Source organism: Fusarium venenatum (genome assembly GCF_020744135.1).
Source record: "Fusarium venenatum strain MPI-CAGE-CH-0201 chromosome Unknown EDB82scaffold_1, whole genome shotgun sequence".
In the NCBI taxonomy this organism is placed as follows: Eukaryota; Fungi; Ascomycota; class Sordariomycetes; order Hypocreales; family Nectriaceae; genus Fusarium; species Fusarium venenatum.
Window position 1 is genome coordinate 3,864,166 of NW_027072129.1, and position 21,493 is coordinate 3,885,658.

The window sequence follows — 21,493 nt, forward strand, 5'->3', positions numbered from 1 at the left end:
ATTTTGACATTTTTTATGGTTATTTTAGTATAAATAGAGAACACACTATGGCAGATGTCTCACTTCTAGCGCCCTTTGCAGGTATAAATAGGCCATGTTGCCTTTTATTGTACAGGATAGCTTGCTTCTTTGTCGCTAGTTTTGTCTAAAAGTTCATAAATCCATCATCACTCGTCATAACTGGACACCCTATCCAGTTTGTTGTTTCCCAATGTAAGCCAGGTTTTTTTTTTCTCTCGACTGACCCAATTGTGTTTGGCCAACTCCCAGTTGCCATTGTGTAGTATAAAAAAAACGATGAAAGAGAAAAAGAAAACAGATAAAAAAGAAAACACACCCAATGCTTTGTCTAGCTTTTTGAGTACCGCTCTAATGCTTTTGCAAAACCAAAAGTGCGCCTTGGAATGAGATGAATGCCGAAGGCGGGAAAGTCAAGGCCTTAACAAGCCAGACATTGGGGTCAAGACGCCAAGAAAATGGAATGCCTTCCGCGGCCAACTTCAAATCCATACAAAAGAAATCCTGACCATGCGATGGTTGACCCGAAAGGGTAAACGTGATGATGTTGTGTATACAAGAGTGTGAAAGCCACTCGCAGCGCGCATGCAAAAGATGTAAAAAGTGAAGAGATAGTAAAGGAAATAGACCTCTGGGGGTTGAGATCGAAACGTGAAGAAGTGTAAGTAAGAGAAAGCCTCTAGATCCGATCGCCACTACCCTTGGCATATGTGCGGGGGAAAAGAGCATATTGCCCAACAGGGGGTGCCTGCGTGCTGAGGCTTGTTGTCCTGGCGCGAGGGCGTCGGGTCTTGATGGCATCAACCGATTTGTTGACGGGTACTTCCTCCCTGACGAGGGACTCGCTCGCATGGCTCTTGTGATGAGGCTTCTTGCTAACGGGCACAGAAGGGAAGGGGGTAAGCTCAGGAACAGTGTCCTTCTCAACAGAGGCGGGAGGGGTAGTGTCTTCCTCGTCGCTGTCATCATTAGACTTGATGATCAGAGATTCACGGACGCCATCGTTTTGCTCAACCCACTTGTTGAGCGATGTGCTGCTTGTGAGCCGGGTAAGGTTGGTCCAAGTGGAGTTGGTAGAAACATGGCGTTCGCCAGTAGAGTCGGAGAGGGAGGTGGAGTTGGTAGCGGTGGTAGAGGTGCTCGCGCGTTGGGGGCACAATTGAAGAGAGTTGTGGCTAGCAGCGTTGCTAGTGTTCTCGTAGATGTGGTCATGGTCAACAATACCATGGACCACTTCATCCTCACACAGGTAGCTCTGCTTCTCGGTCTCGTTGAGGAGCATCTGCTGGTGGTAGTCGCCAGGAATGAGTAGTGAAGGCGACAAGGTAAAGCCGTATGACTCCCTAAAACTAGAGGCGCGGGAGTCATTTCGAGTATGGGTAAGCTGAGGAGGGCGACGGCCCTTTTCTCCACGGGGGAGCGAAAAGTTGTTGGTCACTGCGACCCCCATGCCCATGTTTGGGGAGGCGGTCTCGGAGGTGCTCTCAGGAGAGGCGTGGCTAACAGGGCTTAGAGCCGGCATATCAAAACGGGATGCGGAAAGCATACCGGGAGACGACTCAGCTGTGCCAACTGATGGCAACTCCCTCAGCTCATCATCTCCAAACATGTCGAGCCGGAATCCAGGTGCTTCCTCTCGTCCAGTGTCCATCGACGGCCTCTCCCATTCGTATTCGAAGTTGGCATCGGCTTCGTGCTCGTAACAGTAATCGATGTCATCTTCCCAACTCTCCATGATGGAGGGGATGTGACCTACACTGCCTTTGTAATGTCCAGCATTACGTTGGGAGGCAGCGTTCTCTGAGGTCTGGGGTCCTCTCAGCAGAGGAACCGACTGACTAGCACGAAGCGACGACCTCGTGCTAGAGTTGTTTTTCGGTGAGCGCATGGTCTCCTCCTCCTCAGGAACGTCTGGCAACGGTGGTTCGTAGTTCGTGGTAGCAGGAAGCGGCCAGGCTGCATCGTCAGGGGTGGTGATAGCATGCGAAAAGCGATGGTCGTCCACTGGCAATGGTTCCTGGTCCAGTACAGTACCAAACACATGGTTCACTGCTGGAGATCGATCCATCGTGTCCTTGGGGCTGAAAGGTCGAGGGTGTCGGAAGCCGCCGCTCGTCAAAGGACGGTCCCGACCCGTCATCGCAAGAGTGTCGCCATCTCTTGGATGTCGGCTTGAGCTTCTCGGGGGTGGGATAGGAGCACCCAATGTAGGAGAGTGAATCTCCTCAATGGGAGGAGATCTCGGGGGTCGAATTGGCCGAGGCGGGCTGGTACGAAGCTGCTCCTGAGATCTAGCCTGCTTGATGTAGCGTCTCGGAAGGGCAGAGGCTCTTGCACTACGGGGTGATACTTGAGGTTCAGGTATATGCTCCGTGGAAGCAGAGAAGTTGGGCATGCGGAGCTCCTGTGCGGGAGTCCGAGAGGCCGAGTTGATCGCTTGGTCGCGGGGAGTGTGTGTCACATGTTGGAAGTTGAAGGGTCCAGAAATTTGAAGCCTCTTTTGGAGGGCGGCATCGTCCCGAGAAGACTTACGGCGAGCAAAGATAGTCGGCATGATTGAGTCCTTGAAAGTAGCCAAGGAGGTTTCACTGCCCACTTCAGTTGAGTAAATCGAGCTTGCTGATGAGCTTTGAGCACTGCTCTCACGGCGGCGGCCTGACTTGCTTGACTTTGCACGGCGATGAAATATGTTCTTGCCCAATACCTGGACACTGTCGGGTCGGTCTCGGGAGGAACTTCCGCTAGTAGTTGTAGATCGTTGGGATGAGTGCCGAGTGATGCTCATGTTTTCGAAACCCTGCTCCCATCCGCGCTCACTAGTCACAAATGTCGAGGATCCGGTGGATGCAGTGCGTTGACCGCGGTTGAGATGAGACGCATGTTTCATCTGCTTGCTCAATTGACGTATTCTTTCGGGAGATGGAGGGCCCTCAACAGCCGGTACCAAATACTCATCGAGATCGAGAGGTGATTGAGATGCTGGAGGGGATACATCGTAATAACTAGTCATATCGGCGCCAATGTTAGGCTGCGGGCTCAGTTTTGCTTGAGTATCCCGCCTGGAACGGTCTGACTGGTATTCTGAGTAGTAAGGCATATTTGCGGCCCACATGATAACTCAATGCCTCCGAAAGGAGGGCGACGTCGAAGTGTGCCCTGTATGTAAACAATGACTGGCTAAGTTGTCCTATTCCGCAAGTTGTTGTTGATGTTATGTAATGTGTTGTTATGTCAAAGCCAATAAGGAATGAAGCAAGTAAGACGAAACCTAATGAGAGACAGATACAATGAGACAGGTATGTATATAAGGTTTCAAGCAAGTACCGAAATGAGGGGTGGGAAAGGTCAATGGGAAACAAGACGAGATAGAATAGAAATAACGACGCGGATGGATGCAAGACAATGTACATATAAGATTGTCTGGGAGCGAGAGATTGATGCAATCTTGGGGCAAGGCAACTCGTACCCTGCCCAAAGATTAGACAGGCCCTAGGAACTGGGGCTAAGGAAGACTAGGGCGGTGGTAAGGGGGGACCCTCGACAGGGCTCCAAGTGGGTTGGTGTGGGTTGTCCCTGGCCCGTCTCGACGGACACAAGCCCCGGGAATCTGGGGGGGGTTTTCCTTCACTGCAAGGCCCTGTTGTGCTGCGCAGGGATGTTTCGATCAGGCAGAGTTGAGTGCTGGTACCGCAATGCGTACTGTGCAAGTCCCCCTTGCCGTAAACGTAACCGTAACCTCAGACGATGCTCGGCTCGCTGTAGGGCGATATGAGGTCCGTGGTGGTGCGATTGGGACACCTTGGACGTCTTGATTATCGCGCTCAGGGACAACCAAGTGGGCGCGCCTTGTTTGACCATCAGTATCTTGGTGACCGATATGTCAGGTTGAGACAACAAGAAACCATACAAGAAAACCCTGATTCCACTCGAAATAGCGCAAAAAAAGGCCAAGGACACATGAGAGGGTCAGTCCAGTCGGGTCATCATGAGGTGAAGAGAATTTTCACTTGCAGAAGCAAAGAAGAGCAAGCAAGGGAGGCTCCATGCCTGATACTCATTCATGCTTTACTACTGCCATGGTTCGACAACATGCAGTAGTTACAATGGGTACTGTATGTTTGCTTTCCAATAGCTTTTCATCAAGGACAAGACCGGAGCAAAAGGCGTCCGCAGTAGGGCTAGATGATAGCACACAAGCAACTTTTCGTGGGCTCTGGCAAGCAAGCTATTGAATGCGGGTGGGCCAAATGAATGAGCTTGAGTATAACAAGTCAAACAGGACGTTATGAACGCAAGCGCATCGTCGACCAAAAAACAAACCGCCGATGTGATCGACATGTGGGTTTCGTTTCGATGTCGTCTGTTCTAGTAGCTGTTTCTATTTTCAAGACTTGTTGGCAAAAGTCTCGGAATACGTGTGTTACAGGTCTGTCAAGGCCAGACTAAACCTGCTGGCCTCAGACTGGTTCTGAGAGAGCACGTCCGTTTCTTGTTGACTTTGATCTTTTTTAGCAGCCGTAGGAAACAGCTCCAGAAACATGCAGGAACAAAGCCGTAGCCACTCGCATTTGCTTAGGCTACTAAACTCACCCACATCGCAGGTTACGTACATTACTTGCTCATTGACGTGAGTAGTGAGTGACAACCAATTGCTGTATGAGTCAGTATCTCTGGTTCTTGGTCTTGGTCTTGGTCTAGCTCACCTTGGTGACCAGAGCGTAGCTAGAATGTCGTTCAACCACTTACATTGATTGGGATAAATGTAATGAAAGTCTGAAATTACGCACTGAGTCCATAGGAAATGCCACGGGTGGTGGGAGAGGAGAGTTCGATGAAGCTGCAAGGATCTTGGCAAACCAACCGTACCCCCCGTTGCACTTCTGTATAAAATTATTTGGAGACTTGGGATGCAATCGCTTGTGCTTCCCCAGTCGTGCTTCACTTCGGTAACTTCCTCGTGCTGATTCATGATGTACTGTCTGCATCTCATACCGGCTGCTTGTACGTCTCGGAGACGTCTGATGAATCTTGAAACTGCCAAAACAGAGCTACAACGTAACTAACCACATACCGTTCGTCGGAGCTTCGCTGAACTGACTGAGACTGGGTGCAACACACATCAGAGAACGCGCTAGTCTATGACCCTTTTTGCGGGTCATGGCAGTAGAGAAACGCGTCCGGCGTTGCATGCTCTAGAAGCCCACTAAATCTCCCATGGTTCGTTTTAGCGTCGGGGACGGCGAGGATGATACAGACCGTGGCCAAGCCCAAGCCATGACCACATCTGCAGATTGCTTCATCTTCTCCTGACCTCGTGCTGGCGCATCATTTTGAGATCTAGCAGTAGTCTAATTAAAGACACGACTCCATGACTATCACAATCGGCCCAGCAACGTGATGTATCTGTTTGGCAAGGCAGCCGTTCAATGTCGTAGTGTGTCTTTGAGGCCAACATCTTTGCAGATTAGAGGCTTGCTTGAGTGTCGATCAACTAATTGCTTCGACCACCTGAGCGTGAAGCTATGAGATGGGGAAATGCCTGGCCTATTCTCGAAAGTGTTGGCCAAGGCTGAAACAAAATTTGATGGCGTCTCATGTTTATTCGTCCTTGGTTCAAAAACTGGTAGAACACGCATGGACTATTTCTCGACGTTGTGTATCTAAGGGGATGAGGTTTCAATGAAGATATTTCACTAGCCCCAAGAAAGCAGAAGCTCAGAAGAGGTCAGGAATAGCTTCAGAAGCTAAACCTTGTTTGGGTATGTGCTATATTGGCTCGGTTGTGGCACACAGACGGCGTAGCAACCAGCCTGAGCGTTGAGCTCGAGCTTCTACTTGTGCTTGTGCTCAAGAGGATGTGAACCAACACAACTAACACAGCCATAAAGACGGCAAAAAAAATAGCCCGTATAAGAAGAAAGCCTATACGCAATTGCTTAGGTGTGTTCTATCTGACCCGCTGTACTGGGACAGGCTCCCGGATGTAGGATGACGCGTGCGTAGTGGGCTTTCAAGTGTGTACGTTCAGTTCAGTCTCCAAAAACCAGGGCTGGAGGAGAAAGATCGCCTCGTGGATGACGCGGAGGACAACCGGATGAGCGAATATGTGACTGAGGAAAAGCTTGATGTCGAAACGGACACGGTATATCCTCTTCGGGATATTGCCGCGACCCTCTTGGTTCTCCAATGACAGACAAGGCACAGTTCCGGTCTAGGAAACCGGTCTAAGAGAGAGGGTCAACAACGGGCCAGGCGTTGGAAGAGTTGATTTGGAGGAGACGAAATTAGTTAATCAGCTCATTGGGATTTCAACCACTTCTTCGCCTGCTTATTTCTCGTACCTCGAGCTTGTGGAGGAGTAAAGTTTTCTGATAGAGGCACAAGGCCCTGCAGCGACGTGCAGTAGCGTCTGTACCGGGATTGGGTTTCTTGCTCATTGGGGTTGGCGGTCAGGGGTAGGGTACAGTGGAAATGCCGGTCCTACCACGAAAGCGGGAGCTCGTTGTGGGCGTGGAACAAACATGCGTGTAACAAAAGTCAAGTTACTCTTGCTTGAGTCGCGCACAAGTATGTGTCTGCAGCAATATGGCATCGATCTCCTTTCCTGCCTGTGTGACGATGACTTGTTGATTTGCTTTGGTTTGGTCTGGTTTTGATGGATCCAGGAACGGGGGTCTTACCCCTGCGCCATGGTATGGTAGTCGGTACGAAGGTGCACCACCAGCTGTTGGATGGAAAGCTAAGAGCAGCAGCAGCAACATTGCCCTAGGCTAGGCGGATGGTTGCCGCCACTGACCCCGGTGGCTTGATGGTCAGAGACGCTAAGGCTGGACTTGAGACAGTCGGAGGGTGCTAAGCAGAACGCCAGGTGGCACCAGAAGCCGCTATGGAAGGTTCTATTTCTCCCCATTCGTACCATGGTTGCGATTTGGTTTCATGTTTTGCTGAAGCGTGAACGTGACCAGTTACCAGACATATCAGGGGTTGTTGTGTTGTAGATAAATAAGTAGATGCAGCAGGTGGAATCATTAATCAATTAATTAATATATTATCGATTGGAAGACGTCAAAAACGTGGTCATGTTGGTCTGTGTGCTCGTAAAACCCACTCGTTCCTTCCCTCTCCAGCTGACTGCTGATTTTCTAACAGGCCTACCCTTGAGAAGACGCCTGTAATGCCTCTACCTAGACACTGTAGTCTAGTATGTTGGCATACAGATATTGATCAAGTGTGGAAAAAAGCACGTAGAAAACAGTTCATCCCTGCAGTAGAATCTATTTATTTTTACTATCGACATCTCCTTGTCGACATTAATTACGTAGCAGTTGACTCTTTGGGTCATTGCAATCTCAAAAGTCCCTTAATCCAACTAGCAATCAGTTGAAAGGAAATAGAAATGATGCAACTGAGTGCCTGTCCATGATGATTAGTTGCTTGGGATTACATGTTGACCTGCATTAGTTTATTGATGATCAGGGCAGACCAACGCCACTTACACAATAAGTTAGGTACAGTACACACACATATGCAACATCAATTTAGCCGATGACTGGCCGCCCGTTGAACCCAACTAACAGCATCATCATGCACACCTAATAACAGAAGGATTATAGGATCATCGCGTCAAATGTCAACTTGTTATAGTGCCTTGCCTAACGGAGTAGGTCGATCCAACCGTGGTTGGTTGAGATTGTTGAATTCGCTCACAGACAGACGGGAGCTTTACTGTTTTGGCCATCACTCGCGTTTTGACCTGGTAAAGTATGGACCAGGGACCTGGGATCAGTGATGAAGTATCCGTATGTTAGTAGATATTGTACGAATCTGCAACGCGGGGGAGATTGCGCGAGGTCTTTTCTGCTGATCCCTTCTACCTACCCCAATTGGTTAATGCCCTCTCAGTATGCACGTATACCTACCAACATAGTACCTGGTATGCAGTACAGTGTGTTGGTGCTGAAGTAGTATTCAGGATCTAGCTGATGGCCCGTAAATTGGATATGCACTGATGGGGAGACATGCTTACGAAGGAACATGTCCCTCAAGGTTTTCTAAATTATGCATCGTTGGTACTGGTTGATACTTACCTGACACCATAACTGTTCTTTAAACAAAAGTTCAACAAAGCATGGGCTGCACTTTACTTTTGAAAAGCACAATAACTGTAATAGGCAATGCTTGCTAACCCAGGCAGTTAGTTACCTACTAACCTACCTACAGTTCTCTACAAGCTACCAGGTAAGTAGGTACATCTACATGCTTAGTAAAACAGCCAATCGGTGCAAGCATACCCGTCAGGGACTGTCTGATTGGCCTCAAGCTGTCGACATGCACTTCAACAAGCACCCGATCCCTGCCTGGACGCGTGCTCAGTGGATGGCTTTTACGGCATCACATCGCATCGAAAACTCCCCTGTACTTGCTTACTGCGGTAGGGCAGCCGGTCTGTCATACTGAAATGGATGGGGACCGCGAACCCAACATTGCGGATCCCTTGTCATCCTTCCACCACAACGGTCACCCACAAACTTGGGCTCGGTTTCAAGCACAACACTTTGTTCCCGTACCGTACCGTACCACACACCAGCATAATACATCATCAGCCCGGTTAGATGCCTACGTACAACCCATCTACAACCTGCAGGGCTGTCCCGTCCGTCCGCTGTTGCTGTGCCTCTCGAACCAACTCGACTTCATCCTTTCTTTTCTTCTCCCGACATGTCAGCTAGCTGCACACATACGGATATGCAACCACGGATTGTACGACACCGAATTTCATGCGTCCCCCTGACAAAACAGCACTGCAAAGTAAGTCGGTGTGACATTGGTATCCTAGTTTCCCATGCACATATGCGTGTGAATTCTCGGGGCTTGCAGCAGTTGTAAGCAGGTAGGCTAAGTACGGTTGTGATGTGCTGGTGACTGTTACAACCTGTGTCGCATTGCCCAGAGTACCTACTTACCTAGGCTAGGTAAGAGGCAAGGCAAAAGCGGCTCGTGGATGTGCTACCCTTCTTGCCGAGGCTTCACCTTGACCCTACATATCACGTTCAATACGATAGAGTATCCAGAGTAAGCGGATGCAGGGTGGGACAGCACGAAAGCCCCGAAGAAAAGAAACAAGCATTATCCATTCTCAATCGGCAAACCTTGGCTCGTACCTACGTCCTGTTATACTGTACGGAACAGCATAGCCGATCTCTACTGTACCTATCTCTCTTTGCGGGGACTGACCGATACAATGCTCAGGGTTCTTGAATGCAGAGTCTCCAACGACCCAGAATCTGTATGCGATGCTTTACCAGCCAGTCAGAGTTGGATTTGTGACTTCTCTTCGGATGTTGAGCCTCTCCAGACCCTTGCAGCCTAGGGCAATGCTGCCAATGCTGATTCTGTCCGTCGTCTCCTCGGCCCTCTGGGCCTTCCTTCCCGCCGCTAAACGGGCCTTGTCAGTTCTCTTCGCTGGAGCTCTAGCGCCGGGGAACCACTTCTCGTCTTCCGTTCCTGGGGGTTTTCGGCTTCATTTGTTTGCGTCGGGGCGATTTTGTTTGTCAGTAATCGCCATTCGCTTCCGAACGCACTCCAATGTAATGTTGAGAACGCATCTCGGTCATCCTTCTGCAAGGTAGACCATCTTGGCAAGCGTTGGATGTGACAAGACTCCTCTTGGGCCAAAGTCCGTCCACACGTCAAACTTTAGGTTAGCTGTTCCTGAACTCAAATTGTGCGCCGTCTCTCCAACCCATAAAAAAAAAAGGTCAAGGTCAGGGATTTGGCCTTCGTCCCTGGCCCTCGAAAGCCATGGATCTGGGCCTCAAAAACAGGCCCGTCTAACTGGCCATGTCGCATGGCATCAACGCTACCTACCTGTCGGTAAATGAACAGTCATTCTTCTTAATAGCCTATGCTTGTAAGTTGGCTCTTCCTACCTTGATTCAAAACCTCAGACCACTGCACAGTCAAAGCTGCTGCCAGCCACATGTCTCAAAAGACTGTTAATCCATCTATCATCAATTGAGTTTTCACAAAAGGCAGATCCGACATTGCCGTTCAAACTCCATGGTTCACAAGCTCGCAACACTAGCTCTTAGCATGGGTTGGTTGGTCTAGGTCAATGGCAACGACGGCAGATCCTATCCGTATGAGGGTGGAATAGCCTCGGAGAATACAACGGCTTCCCTGCCAGCCTAAATGTGAAAGGGGGCTTTGCTTCTCGTGGCTTGGACTTAACAATGACGGCTCCGACTTGTTATGCCACTTCTAGGGACACCATTCGTCAAATGGCCACCTGTTTGTCATACACAAAGTCACACAGCCTATACTAAAGACCAGCAGTTGGCTATACCTATACGTCAGTTGTGTATTGGTAATATGTCACGGCAGTATGCATAAGTTGTTTATATATATATAATTTTGTTTTTTTAGGCACAAAGCCCCGCTGCTATTTTCAAAAGCACGAAGCGAAGCTGAAGCAGGGTACAGATTCTGCTGTCTGGAGTCTTATCATAAAGGATGGTCAAACTGTCAATGCAACGCGGAAGCGAGTTCTACCTTTCCAGCCAATTACGGCACTTGTCACATCTTCATCACGATCGACAAAAACAACATCCGACTGTTTCGTTTCAGGACTAGCCCTCCAACAGCCAATACAGCCGACACCAAAAGTTGAGAAAAAAGCAACATAGCTCACGATTAACAACAGGGCGAAAAAGACAAGACCCGCAATCAATGACACCGAGGCTGCTATCTAATCCCCCTGTTCTATCCACGGATTCGCACACCGAGAGGAGTCAAGAATAGTCACCGAGAGGAGTATAGAATATAGAATAGTCGCCGAATCCTGAACGTAAAGCAATGCGATGCTGCTGAATATGTATATGTTGTACCCAGAAAACGAGCTCATTTTGTTCCTCCTACTCTAAGTCCCAAACGCCAACGCTCGAAGCCAGGATAATGAAATGACCCTGGTGCCAGCAAGAAGTGCAGTTTGCTAACCAACGCCGCAATGTGAATACACATGACTATTATATGCTTGATGCATTATTAAACTTCTCGGTGCCCTCTCTGAAGATCTACATGATCGCGACTGGGGGTGGCTCCTCCCAAGGTCCCATCCTCTACGTCGCCTGCGAAATAGCTGTCATAGCGCTTCTTGCGCCTGACGCCAAAGAAGTCGCCTAATGTGTCGCTCACACTTCGCGATCTTCGACGCGTCTGATCGCCCTCCGCTGTGGGCCCTTCCTCTTCCTCTAAAGTGCTGGGGAGGTTTTCCACTGACGCTGGAACCGCCGAGCTCGTAGACAAAATGTTTGATTGGGTAGTGTTTTCGGCATCTGCATTCTCACCGTCTTCGTTAAAGAACAGCCCGGCACGAATGGTGGAACGTATACGGCGCATTGAGGTTTGGCGCACACGAGGATCGTCGGACGCCCGCAGAAAAGCATCCTTGACTACGGCAGTGACTGTCGAAGAGAGGGGAGAGGGGGAGATAAAAGTTCTGGATCGGTTCACTGAACCACTGGGCTTTGTAGGGCTAGCAAGTGCGCGGGGAAGAAGCGACCCATCACTTGCCATAGGCTCTCTCATTGGTGTCGTTGGGTGCGAAGCAAACGGTCCTGCAGATGTAGCACCTGGCGCTACAAGAACCGAATCAGTCGAGTACGCCCTAACACCTCGTCCTGGTGGTGTTGAAGGCCCCCCAAAGTCATTCCAAGGAAAACCAGAAGCCAGAGTCTCTTGACCCGGGGACATTTGCGAACTCATAGCCTTGGCCGATGGAACGTTGTTTTCGTGCTGCGGTGTGACAGCTGCTAACAAAGCTCTATGTGCGTCAGAGTGATTGAAATTCGACAGATGACTAGACCGCCGTGATTGCGACTTGGGAGTAGAAAACCCTTGAACATCTTGGTAGTTCGACGCACCGTTACCATCCTGATTGGCAAGGCCAATGGTGTCCTCAAAATCGTCCGCCTCTGACAGAACTTCGTCATCATCATGGCTCTGCTCACGCCCGCTAGTAATGAGAAAGACGCCAAAAAAGGTGAGCAAACAACCTCCAACAAATTTGGCTGCCTGTTCAGTATTTGTGCGTTCAAAATCGCGATAGAGGACGGCACTGCCAATAATCACACAAAGCGTAAACATAACGAACTGGATCGGGATGACCTGTGTCGAGTCGAATCGCTGCAGAGCTCTGTTGACGTAACGAATCTGCATAATAGCCGTACCAAGGAGGATCGCGACGAGAACATATGTGACAGGAGTTGCAAAGGCACGCCATAAAGTGGACGACAGCATTGAAGACACACCCTTGGTTGCAAGAGCAGTGTAACCACCTGTACCCTGGAGTCAGTATTTTCCATATACATTGTCATATCGTGCAACACACCAAATAAGCCAACCAGTCCTAGGTCAATGAGAATTGTGCGCTTCCCATACCTAGGACTTGCCCACATGAGACATAGAATAAGAAATATGGTCACAGCCAGGTAAATCTCAAAAGCCAAGGTGGTGATGGCATCCCACACGTCGTGAGGGTTCAGTTTGGTCTCCTCTTGTTTTGCACTCAAAACGACAGTAACTACGCCACCCACAGCAATCACCACGCCCCAAAAGTCGCGATGACGGAACTTTTCGTGAAACATGGCTGGTGCAATGATACAGTTTGATATCAAGGCAACGACACCAAGTGGAGAGACGATCGAGGCGGGAGCAAATCCGTATGCCAAAAAGTTACCCATTTCTCCGAGCGTGATAAGGACTTGGCCGAGCCACCAGTAAGGAGATTTGAGATAGGAAGATGATGTCTCGTCTTCATCTTGCTTGCTTCCAGAACTTTCGGACGCTTCCGGGTGGAAAGATCCAGTCAAAGGATCTGTCTCACGACTCCCGTTGGTGTGATTCTGTTCGTCTGCGCTTGCACCTGCACTATGGCCGTTGAGATATCCAGCTCTATGACTGTCTCCGCCAATAGTGCCATATGATCCCCCGTGATCTCCGTTTTGGTTATGTTTCATAGCTTCCTTGGCTCTCCTTCGATTTCTACTCCGTTGCTTATGCAGCCGAATATGAGCATATCTTTGGACATTGAGCGCAAGAGCGATAAGAATATTGCCCACAATGGCTGTAATGATACCAATAAGCGAAGACCATTCTTGTATTGTATCGCCGGGTTTTCTGGAATCGCCGTGATGAGAAGAGTTGCTAGAGTTGTTTTGCGCCCAGGGATCGATCACCATCGATGGCCATGGCGGTTCGACGTCCGCATGCCGCATCGTCAGGCAGAGAGCAGTGATAGGAGGAATATCGTGGGTGTTCCAGAAAACAAAAAATCGTAGTTCATGCGCAAAATTATTGGTTTGCGGGAAGGGCGGAAGTTCGGTCGCCGAATATGGACGATACGATAAGATGACCGAGCTTGGATGGACAAAGCGTTATTGGCGTCGCGGTATCCGTAGAGGAATCGATAGTATCATGGGGGCAGCGAATTATCTTTACAAAGCTGTGTGGGCCAGAACATGACCAGCCGTCGCTGACGGATAGAAAGGAGAAGGCAGAATCGCAATTATGATGATGTTTAGGGACAGGACTCGTAAGAATAATTGTCTCAAAAAAGAGTTGCTGATGTAGGTAGGTAGAGTCAATGAGTGATGTAGTTTCGGCGGCGGTTGGCACGGGCTTGGCAAGCTCCATTCTAAGGATGTCATCTCGCATCTCGACGCCCGAGGCAGAAAGAGAAAGACCCTGAGACATGTTCAGCCACAAGCCACTGGAGAAACGTCTTTGACTAAGCGATATGACCAATGAGCTTTTAGATTGAGTCGACGCCACTTCACAGTAACAGCATAACTGGCTTATGAGTTGTAGGTTACAAGAAATAATAACCCAAGAGTCCGCTCTAACATGACATAAACTGTCTTGTTTATTTCATACTATACCCTGAGGACTACTTCTTGGCTTGATTCCCCCGCCGTGACCCACCAGCTCCGCCGTCATAATCAAGATGGGAGTTACCACTCAATGTCACATGGCTTTTTCTCTGGAATCGCAACGAACGTCACATTAAAACTTCTGGCACTTTCTTCATCATCGCCTGCCGCGTTTATCTATTTAATCAAAGCTCAACCTACATGAACGTGCAATAGTTGATTCTGCAACCGTGTCACCTCTTGAATGATCTGATGATACATAAACTGGGTTGCAAACAGTAAAGGATTTGCCTCTAACTTTATTCAGTCACGACTGCATACAACTCCGGATATCCACCATGTTGGCACCTTTGGATCTTGGCTTCGGTTGGCCATCTGAACAAGGCATGGCCGCTATCGCCTACTCCTCTTATTCACCACTGGCCCTTCGCGATATGCCCCAGCCTAAACCAAACGATGCGCCATCCGATATAGACCCCTCTATTTTCACCTTCGAAGATGCATTTGAAGATCTCCTCGCTGTGTCCCAAGGACAATCGCTCCCAGACATCAAGTCCCGATATGAGCAACGAAAGCTCCTGCGTTCCATGTTCCCAACTGGTGAGCCGGGCTACTTCTGGCTACGCAGATTGAGATCGCAGGGTCTTTTAGAAGAATCGGTCCCCACCCGGTTGATGAAGTCTGTTGCTGAGAAGAATTGGGACCGATTTCACCAAGAGCTCGATCGCAGTGCTCAAGCAGTATGGCGAGCTGCATTAGGCGAAGACGAGGGTGCAGACTCATTTAGCGCCCACGAACAACAGCACGACGAGAATAAGCGAGACGTTGCATTAAGTAGCCAGCAGCGAAACAGAGAAAGGATCGGCCTCAACCAAGATATCCCAACTCATCACGATGTCGAGCTTCTCCGCGATGAACTGCATGAGGGTCGAAGTAAACGACGAGAGCCTGAACATTTTGACGATCTATTCTCTGCCATCCAGTCATCCTTTGCTACAGGTCAGTCAGCGTGGGATTCTTTTGTGAAGTTACTCAATGAGGACCCCGCTCCGCCCTTGAACCAAGAGCGAAAACAGCTACAGAAGCCTGCAAGTGATGAGAAACAGGTTGTTACCAAGGATGAATATGTGGATCGATTTGGTTACCTACATACCAAAACACTGGTCAAGACCTTGGATGAGAATGGGAACGAGGTTGGAAGTCACAGCCACTATACGGTCCGACCAGCTCCAAAGGACAATGCGAATGGTCAGATTGAAGAGCAAGGCAAGGACAATCAAGAATCTGGCTTCAAGGCGAATGGGAGTCTAGAGACCAAGAAAAGTTGGTTATGGAAATAAGAGGTTATGGGACGGAAATGTGATCCGGTGACGATTCGTTCTCAACTCAACAATGTATAATTTTTAAAATGTAATATTAGGATGACAAAATGATGAACGCTTAGCCCAGTCTTAAGAATAACGTTTCTGACAGAAACAATGCCAATATCTTTGCGACATCCCGAATAGTGGAATGTTTATGGTAAACACTTTTAAGTAGGTATCAAAATGCTAACACTTATTTCCCACCCCGACTCATAGACTTCTTCTTGCGCATAACTCTTGTTCGAGCAATCAACCTGTGCTTCATCTCAGCCTCTGTCTCGGGTTTTTGGCCGCCATCTTGCCCTGGTTGCTTCCTGGGCGCATCCCTTCCGGGCCTTCCAAACTTGCCAGGCTTTCCGTCCCTTCCAGGCTTTCCAGCCCTATCACCCCTATCGTCTTTGCGTCCACGCTTCTTGTTATCCTTTGTATGCTGAGCAAGGGTCTTCATCTGGGCCTCAGTCTTGGCACCCTTGTTATGCTCTGGGTTCAGTTGTCGAGACCTCTCCTCGTTGGCACGTCGTCGCTGAATAACCTGGGCGTTCTCGATGGCGAACTCCACGACTAGCCTTTGCTTCTTGCCCACTTCATTCTCGAGCTGAAGACCATTGAGATATCGAAGTCCCATCAGCGCCCAATGATGCGAAGTGTATTCGATGAAACCATAGCCACGACTCTTACCACCATCCTTCTCCTGCATCTTCTGTCCCTCTCCACTCTCGAACACAATCTTGGCCTGGCGAATAATACCCTTACCCTTAGCCTTGCGTTCATGCTCTTTCTCCTTGGCATCCTTTCCGTCTCGGGCGTTCTCCTCCTTTGAAAGGGGTTGTCGGAGTCCAGCCTTGACATCCCTGGCGAATCCGACAACAGCCTTTCGCGCAAGCTCCTTAAGATCCTTCGAATCCATGTTGCGGGGAATGTTACGCAGGGCCAGTCGAGTTAAACTCAAGTGAAGACTGGGGTTGCCTTGTACAAGCTTCCTACGTTGAGCAGCACTAGCCTGTCGCATACGATGCTCAGGCTCTGAGAGGAGGTTGAACAGAGGCGAGTTCTTGTCGATAACACCCTCGCCCAGCAGGAAAAGCTTACGCTTGTCCTTTTCATTGCGCTTGGCAAGAGAGTTCTCGGCAAGGCTGGTGGCCTCTTGCTTGTTGACTGCCTGTGTAACTGAGAGAAGTCGGCCATCGAGAGTGTACTTTCCATCTGGATCGGCACTCTCGTCTTGGAGGATTGATGTTTTGGCGTCGCCGACAGGTGCTTGAGTGCGGGGGGCGCTCTTGATGCAGCTCTTCGCTTCATCGACGTCAACAAAACAGACGAAACCGGTACCAGCTGGCTTTTCAGTAACTTTGTCCATGACCACTCGAGCGTAACGAATCTTGCCGAAGTGGCCAAAGAAGCCCTTGAGCTGTTCGTCTGTAGTCGTGAATGGTAGGTTGCGAACGAAGACAGTTGATGAGTTGTCTGTCATCAGCTTTTTAGGTTGTAAAGCCTCGACCTCCTTTTCGACCTCGTCATCCTTTTCATCATCCTCGTCGTCTTCGTCCTCATCGTCCTCATCCTCAAGATTCTCCATGTGGTTCTTGAAGAAGTTCTTCAGATCGGCGTCCAATTGATCGTCCCGATTGACCTCAGCACCACCCTCTACATCATCGCTCTTGTCGTCTTTGTCGTCCTCATCATCACTCCCTTCTGAGGATGTTTGATCATCGTCATCTTCCTCAACCTGTTGTTTCTTATTTCCCTTCTTCTGCTTCTTATCTTCCTCCTCGGGCTGTTGCTGCTTATCCCAGGTTTCCTTGTCGACAGCCCAATCAACTGCAAGAGTCCTGCCGTCAATCTCTTTGCCGTTGATGGCCTCCAATGCGCGCTCTGCGTTCGGCCTTCCCCTGAGGGTAACAAATCCGAATCCCTTGAGCTTTCCCTTTGATTGAGGCAGATCGGCAAACTTGACCTTTCCAAAGCTTCGGAAGAGGTGCTCTAGCTGTTCGGCTTTCTTGATACTCCAAGGCAGATTTCGGATAATCAGTTTGTTGGGCTTTTGAATCTCCTCCTTGCGAAGCTTGTGAGCAGGCAGTTCACCAGTAGTGTTGTTTCTTTGTCTCGGCTCGGCAACATCGATACGGATGCGACGACCGTTCCAATCTTGTTTATCCAAAGCCTTCTTGGCCTCGACAGCGTCTTCAGCGTCGGCCAGGGTCACGAAACCGTAACCTCTCGATTCCTTGGTCTTTTGGTCAACAACAACAGTGGCGTGCTTGACTGGGTAATGTTGAGAGAAGAAGTCGGTAAGGCTTTCGCTCGTGGCACCGGGGGGAAGCGAGCGAACGAAGAGCGATCGACGGTCCTCAGTTCGAGCTCTCTTCTTGGACTTTACGTCGCCATTGTCACGATCTTCAAAGGAAGTAGGGTCGACATCCTCGGTAGCGTGAGGACGCTTTCGATCGTTAGTTGTTGCGCCCATTTTGTCGTGCAAATGTGCGAAAATTGAAAATGCTCAGTAGTAGAGAAGATGGCTGCTGTACTTTGCGACCAAAGGAAAAAAAAATTAGATAAGGAAAGCGCTTATCGATTAGCTTTTACCAGGGTAGGTTTGTCGTAGCATATCCAGGCTCCTTCTTCTTGTATGCTATCCTGCGACATTAATCGAAATTAATAGAATACTTTATCCATCACACGCGGTCTTCTACTCAATCATTTGCTAGTGTTTAGAAATTCAATTCAAATCGAATATTTCATCTTTCATACATTGCACATACAGATTGATGGCCTCTGACTATTGACCAGGTGGGTCTGTTTTTGTTCTCACCAACCGCCAGATCAGCCCCTCAGTCCCTCAAGCAAACTAAGCCGTAAAGGGAATACTTTGTAAACAAACAATGCGAACCTCGACTGGGTTCTATCAACGCTGCTTCCTTTACGAGTTAATGGACTAAATCAACACAAAAAAATGCCAGCAAGAACTACCGCCCGTTCATCAAGAACTTCGGTCGCGAGGTCCTCAGTCGCTTCTCGCGCCTCATCTGTCCCTGATGTAGTAGACACACCCGATAATCCGTTACGAACCAAAGTCTGTGCCATCTTCCGTGATGCACAAAGAACTACAGCAACACACCGAAAGCTCGTCGTGAACCTGCGAAAGATCCAAGAGTCATGCGCTTACGAACCTACAAACCCCGACCAATCTCAGCTTGATGAATTTGACGAAGATGCATTTAACCGTGAATTCATACGCTGTGTTGGCAAAATCATGCCCATCAAGAAATCCGAGAGTGTTGGAGAGAAGTCGATTCGGTTTACCGGATTATTCTTACAGCATGCGAGTGCCAAGGATAACGAGCTACTGGGAGATATCGACGAAGATGCGAGCGTCATGCCCGAGACTCCCAGCACACGCCTGATCGCCCAACTTCTCGAGGCAATTCTCCCTCTCCTGACCGCCAAAGACAAGGTGGTCCGCTTCAGATCAACCCAGCTCATCTCAAACATCATCAACTCACTTGATGCGATAGATGACGATCTCTTTCAGAAACTTCGTCATGGACTACTTAAGAGGATCCGCGACAAGGAGGCCATGGTTCGCTCTCAAGCGGTGCTGGGTCTTGGCCGCCTTGCAGGAAACCAGACCGAGGGCTGCACCAACTCGGATGATAGTGATGACGACGATACCGGACTACTCGAAAAGCTTCTAGAAGTTCTCCAACACGACCCGAATGCGGATGTGCGAAGATCGCTTCTCGTCAACCTCCCCATTCTGCCAGAAACATTGTCAGTCTTGCTCGAACGTGCACGAGATCAGGATGCAGCGACTCGAAGAGCTGTTTATTCACGACTACTCCCTGCTCTGGGAGATTTCCGCCACTTATCCGTTAAGATGCGAGAGAAGCTTCTACGATGGGGTATCCGCGACAGAGATGAGAATGTTCGAAAAGCCGCAAGCCGTCTGTTCCGTGAGCGGTGGATTGAAGATTGCGCAGGCGCACCACCCCAAGAAGACGGAGTGGCTGCGGAGCCAGCACCTCCCAACTTCGACGGCCTTTGCGAGCTGTTGGAGCGAATTGATGTGGTCAACACTGGAGTCGAAAATGGGGTTGCTTTGGAAGCGATGAAAGGCTTCTGGGAAGGACGCCCGGATTATCGTGAAACAGTTGAGTTCGACGATAACTTTTGGGAAACACTGTCTGCCGAGTCCGTCTTCATGGCAAGGAGCTTCAACGAGTTCTGTCGAATGGAGGGCAATGGCAAGTACCTGAATTTGCTGGAGGAAAAGCTACCCGAGGTTACTAAGCTCGCCTTCTTTTTGGAACGGTATCTTCATGTTCTGGTTGCTGCTGTTAAGAGAGTAGCAGAAGCAGACGAAGATGATGAGGAAGAAGATACGGTGGAGCAGGAGTTTATCGTTGAGCAAATGCTCCAAATCGCACTGACTCTCGACTACTCTGACGAGGTTGGGCGACGCAAGATGTTCACCCTGCTCCGACAGGCCATTTCAATTCCCGATTTGCCAGACGAAGTTACAAAGCTCGCGGTCGAGGTGCTTCAGGGCATCTGTTCCCCAGACGTTGCTGGCGAGAGAGAGTTCATCAGCATTGTTCTCGAATCTGTAGCTGACGTTCACGACACTATTGTGGATGACCTTCCGCCAGATGATGCTGAAGATAGCTTCCATTCTGCTCGATCAGAGGTCAGTGGCCCAAGCACGCCAACTAAGAGTAGGCGAGGAGGTAGCCCTGAAATCAGCGAAGAAGAAGCGCAAGAGAAGGCCGTGAGAGAGATCGTCGTTAACATGAAATGCTTGCATATCGTGCAGTGTATGCTTACTCATGTCTCGAGCAATCTTCAAGACAACACTGACTTAGTTGCAATGCTTAACAATCTTGTCGTGCCAGCAGTTCGCAGTCATGAGGCACCCGTGCGTGAGCGAGGCCTGGTGTGTCTTGGTCTCTGTGCTCTTCTGGATCGCTCACTTGCCGATGAGAATCTGACCTTGTTTATGCACTTTTTCAGCAAGGGCCATACAGCGCTTCAGATCACGGCTCTGCATATCCTAACAGACATTCTCAATGTTCATGGTGCTCAGCTCCTGTCTTCTACGCCTGGACTGCTCAAGGTGTACGTCAAGGCAGTCAAGGGTGGTAACAAAGCACCTGAAGTCCAAGCAGCCGCCACGGTTGCTGCCTCAAAACTTTTGCTTGGGCGCATTGTTAGTGAAGAGGAGGCATGCCAAGACTTGCTCAAGTCCCTCGTAGTCGCCTACTTCGACCCTTCGTCTTCACACAACCAAACCGTTCGCCAAGCGCTGAACTATTTCTTGCCTGTCTTCTGTTTCTCTCGAGCGGAAAACCAGGAGCTTATGCGATCCATTGCCCTTGACGCGATTCACACTCTCTTCAATGTCCGTGAAAGCCTGGAGGACGACGATGTGGATGTTGACGAGGACATGGTCAGCATGACTACGATAGGAGCTTGCTTGGTAGACTGGACGGATCCTCGAAAGTGTTACAGTCCTACAGATCTGCTAGACACTGACAAGAAAGTGGTGAACGGTGATGTTCATCTGGACTTTGCTATGGATATCCTGGAGAAGTTGCAGGGCAACACTGCAAGTAAGTTAAAAAAGAAAACAATCAAGAAAACCACATGCTAATATGTTTTTAGGAGAGGAAAAGAAGATTCTCGCCTCGCTTCTTGGAAAGCTTCACGTTTCACCCGGATCAAGCAAGGAGAAGCTCCGTGAAGCTTACCAAGAGGTCAGCATTGCCGTTGAAGACGGCCTGCTGTCTGATGCTACCAGCCGCAACCAGCTGTACAAGATTCACGTCAGTCTGGGCAAGATCGTCAATACTCTTGATGAACAACAACAGCCGACCTACCGACGTGCCAGCAGAAGTACGTCGATACTTACAGACCGACAGTCAACTGAAGGGGACACCTCCATTGCAGATGAGCCAAGTATCAAGGAGGAAGATGAAGACAGCGATGGTACGGTGGTTCCCAAGGAAGATAGAGAGTCGCTCGTCGATAGTCTCTTGTCGGACGGCGATGATGTGGAGATGACAGATGTTTGAGGAAACAAAGACTTGATGAAGTAACGACTTGGGATTTGGATGAATTGATCATGCATGGGATGAGGCAGATACCTGGCGGCTCGGAACCTGGTTAGAGTTTTGGGGTTGGGCGATG

General features: G+C 49.4%; 6 protein-coding genes across 6 annotated transcripts; 2 read left to right on the forward strand and 4 right to left on the reverse strand.

The window, feature by feature from the left end:
- Positions 1–423: 423 nt before the first annotated feature.
- Positions 424–3,458, reverse strand: EDB82DRAFT_38854 (uncharacterized protein). Its single transcript, XM_025731075.2, has one exon. It carries the CDS (start codon positions 3,128–3,130, stop codon positions 698–700), a length of 2,433 nt encoding a protein of 810 aa, XP_025590137.2. The 5' UTR covers positions 3,131–3,458; the 3' UTR covers positions 424–697.
- Positions 3,459–6,510: 3,052 nt separating this feature from the next.
- Positions 6,511–7,055, reverse strand: EDB82DRAFT_485770 (uncharacterized protein). The gene has a single exon (XM_065608247.1). The coding sequence runs from the start codon at positions 6,777–6,779 to the stop codon at positions 6,561–6,563; it is 219 nt and encodes a 72-aa protein (XP_065465493.1). The 5' UTR covers positions 6,780–7,055; the 3' UTR covers positions 6,511–6,560.
- A 4,006-nt stretch (positions 7,056–11,061) lies between these two features.
- EDB82DRAFT_470783 (magnesium transporter NIPA-domain-containing protein) lies at positions 11,062–13,292 on the reverse strand (the record flags this gene model as incomplete). Its single annotated transcript, XM_025731074.2, has 2 exons — positions 11,062–12,353; positions 12,407–13,292. 2 exons carry the CDS (start codon positions 13,290–13,292, stop codon positions 11,062–11,064), a joined length of 2,178 nt encoding a protein of 725 aa, XP_025590136.2.
- Positions 13,293–13,907: 615 nt separating this feature from the next.
- EDB82DRAFT_485783 (uncharacterized protein) lies at positions 13,908–15,409 on the forward strand. Its single transcript, XM_025731073.2, has one exon. It carries the CDS (start codon positions 14,285–14,287, stop codon positions 15,284–15,286), a length of 1,002 nt encoding a protein of 333 aa, XP_025590135.2. The 5' UTR covers positions 13,908–14,284; the 3' UTR covers positions 15,287–15,409.
- Positions 15,410–17,822, reverse strand: EDB82DRAFT_485784 (uncharacterized protein). The gene has a single exon (XM_025731072.2). It carries the CDS (start codon positions 17,772–17,774, stop codon positions 15,504–15,506), a length of 2,271 nt encoding a protein of 756 aa, XP_025590134.2. The 5' UTR covers positions 17,775–17,822; the 3' UTR covers positions 15,410–15,503.
- A 358-nt stretch (positions 17,823–18,180) lies between these two features.
- EDB82DRAFT_485785 (nuclear condensing complex subunit) lies at positions 18,181–20,991 on the forward strand. Its single transcript, XM_065608248.1, has one exon. It carries the CDS (start codon positions 18,261–18,263, stop codon positions 20,955–20,957), a length of 2,697 nt encoding a protein of 898 aa, XP_065465494.1. The 5' UTR covers positions 18,181–18,260; the 3' UTR covers positions 20,958–20,991.
- The last annotated feature ends 502 nt before the right edge of the window (positions 20,992–21,493 follow it).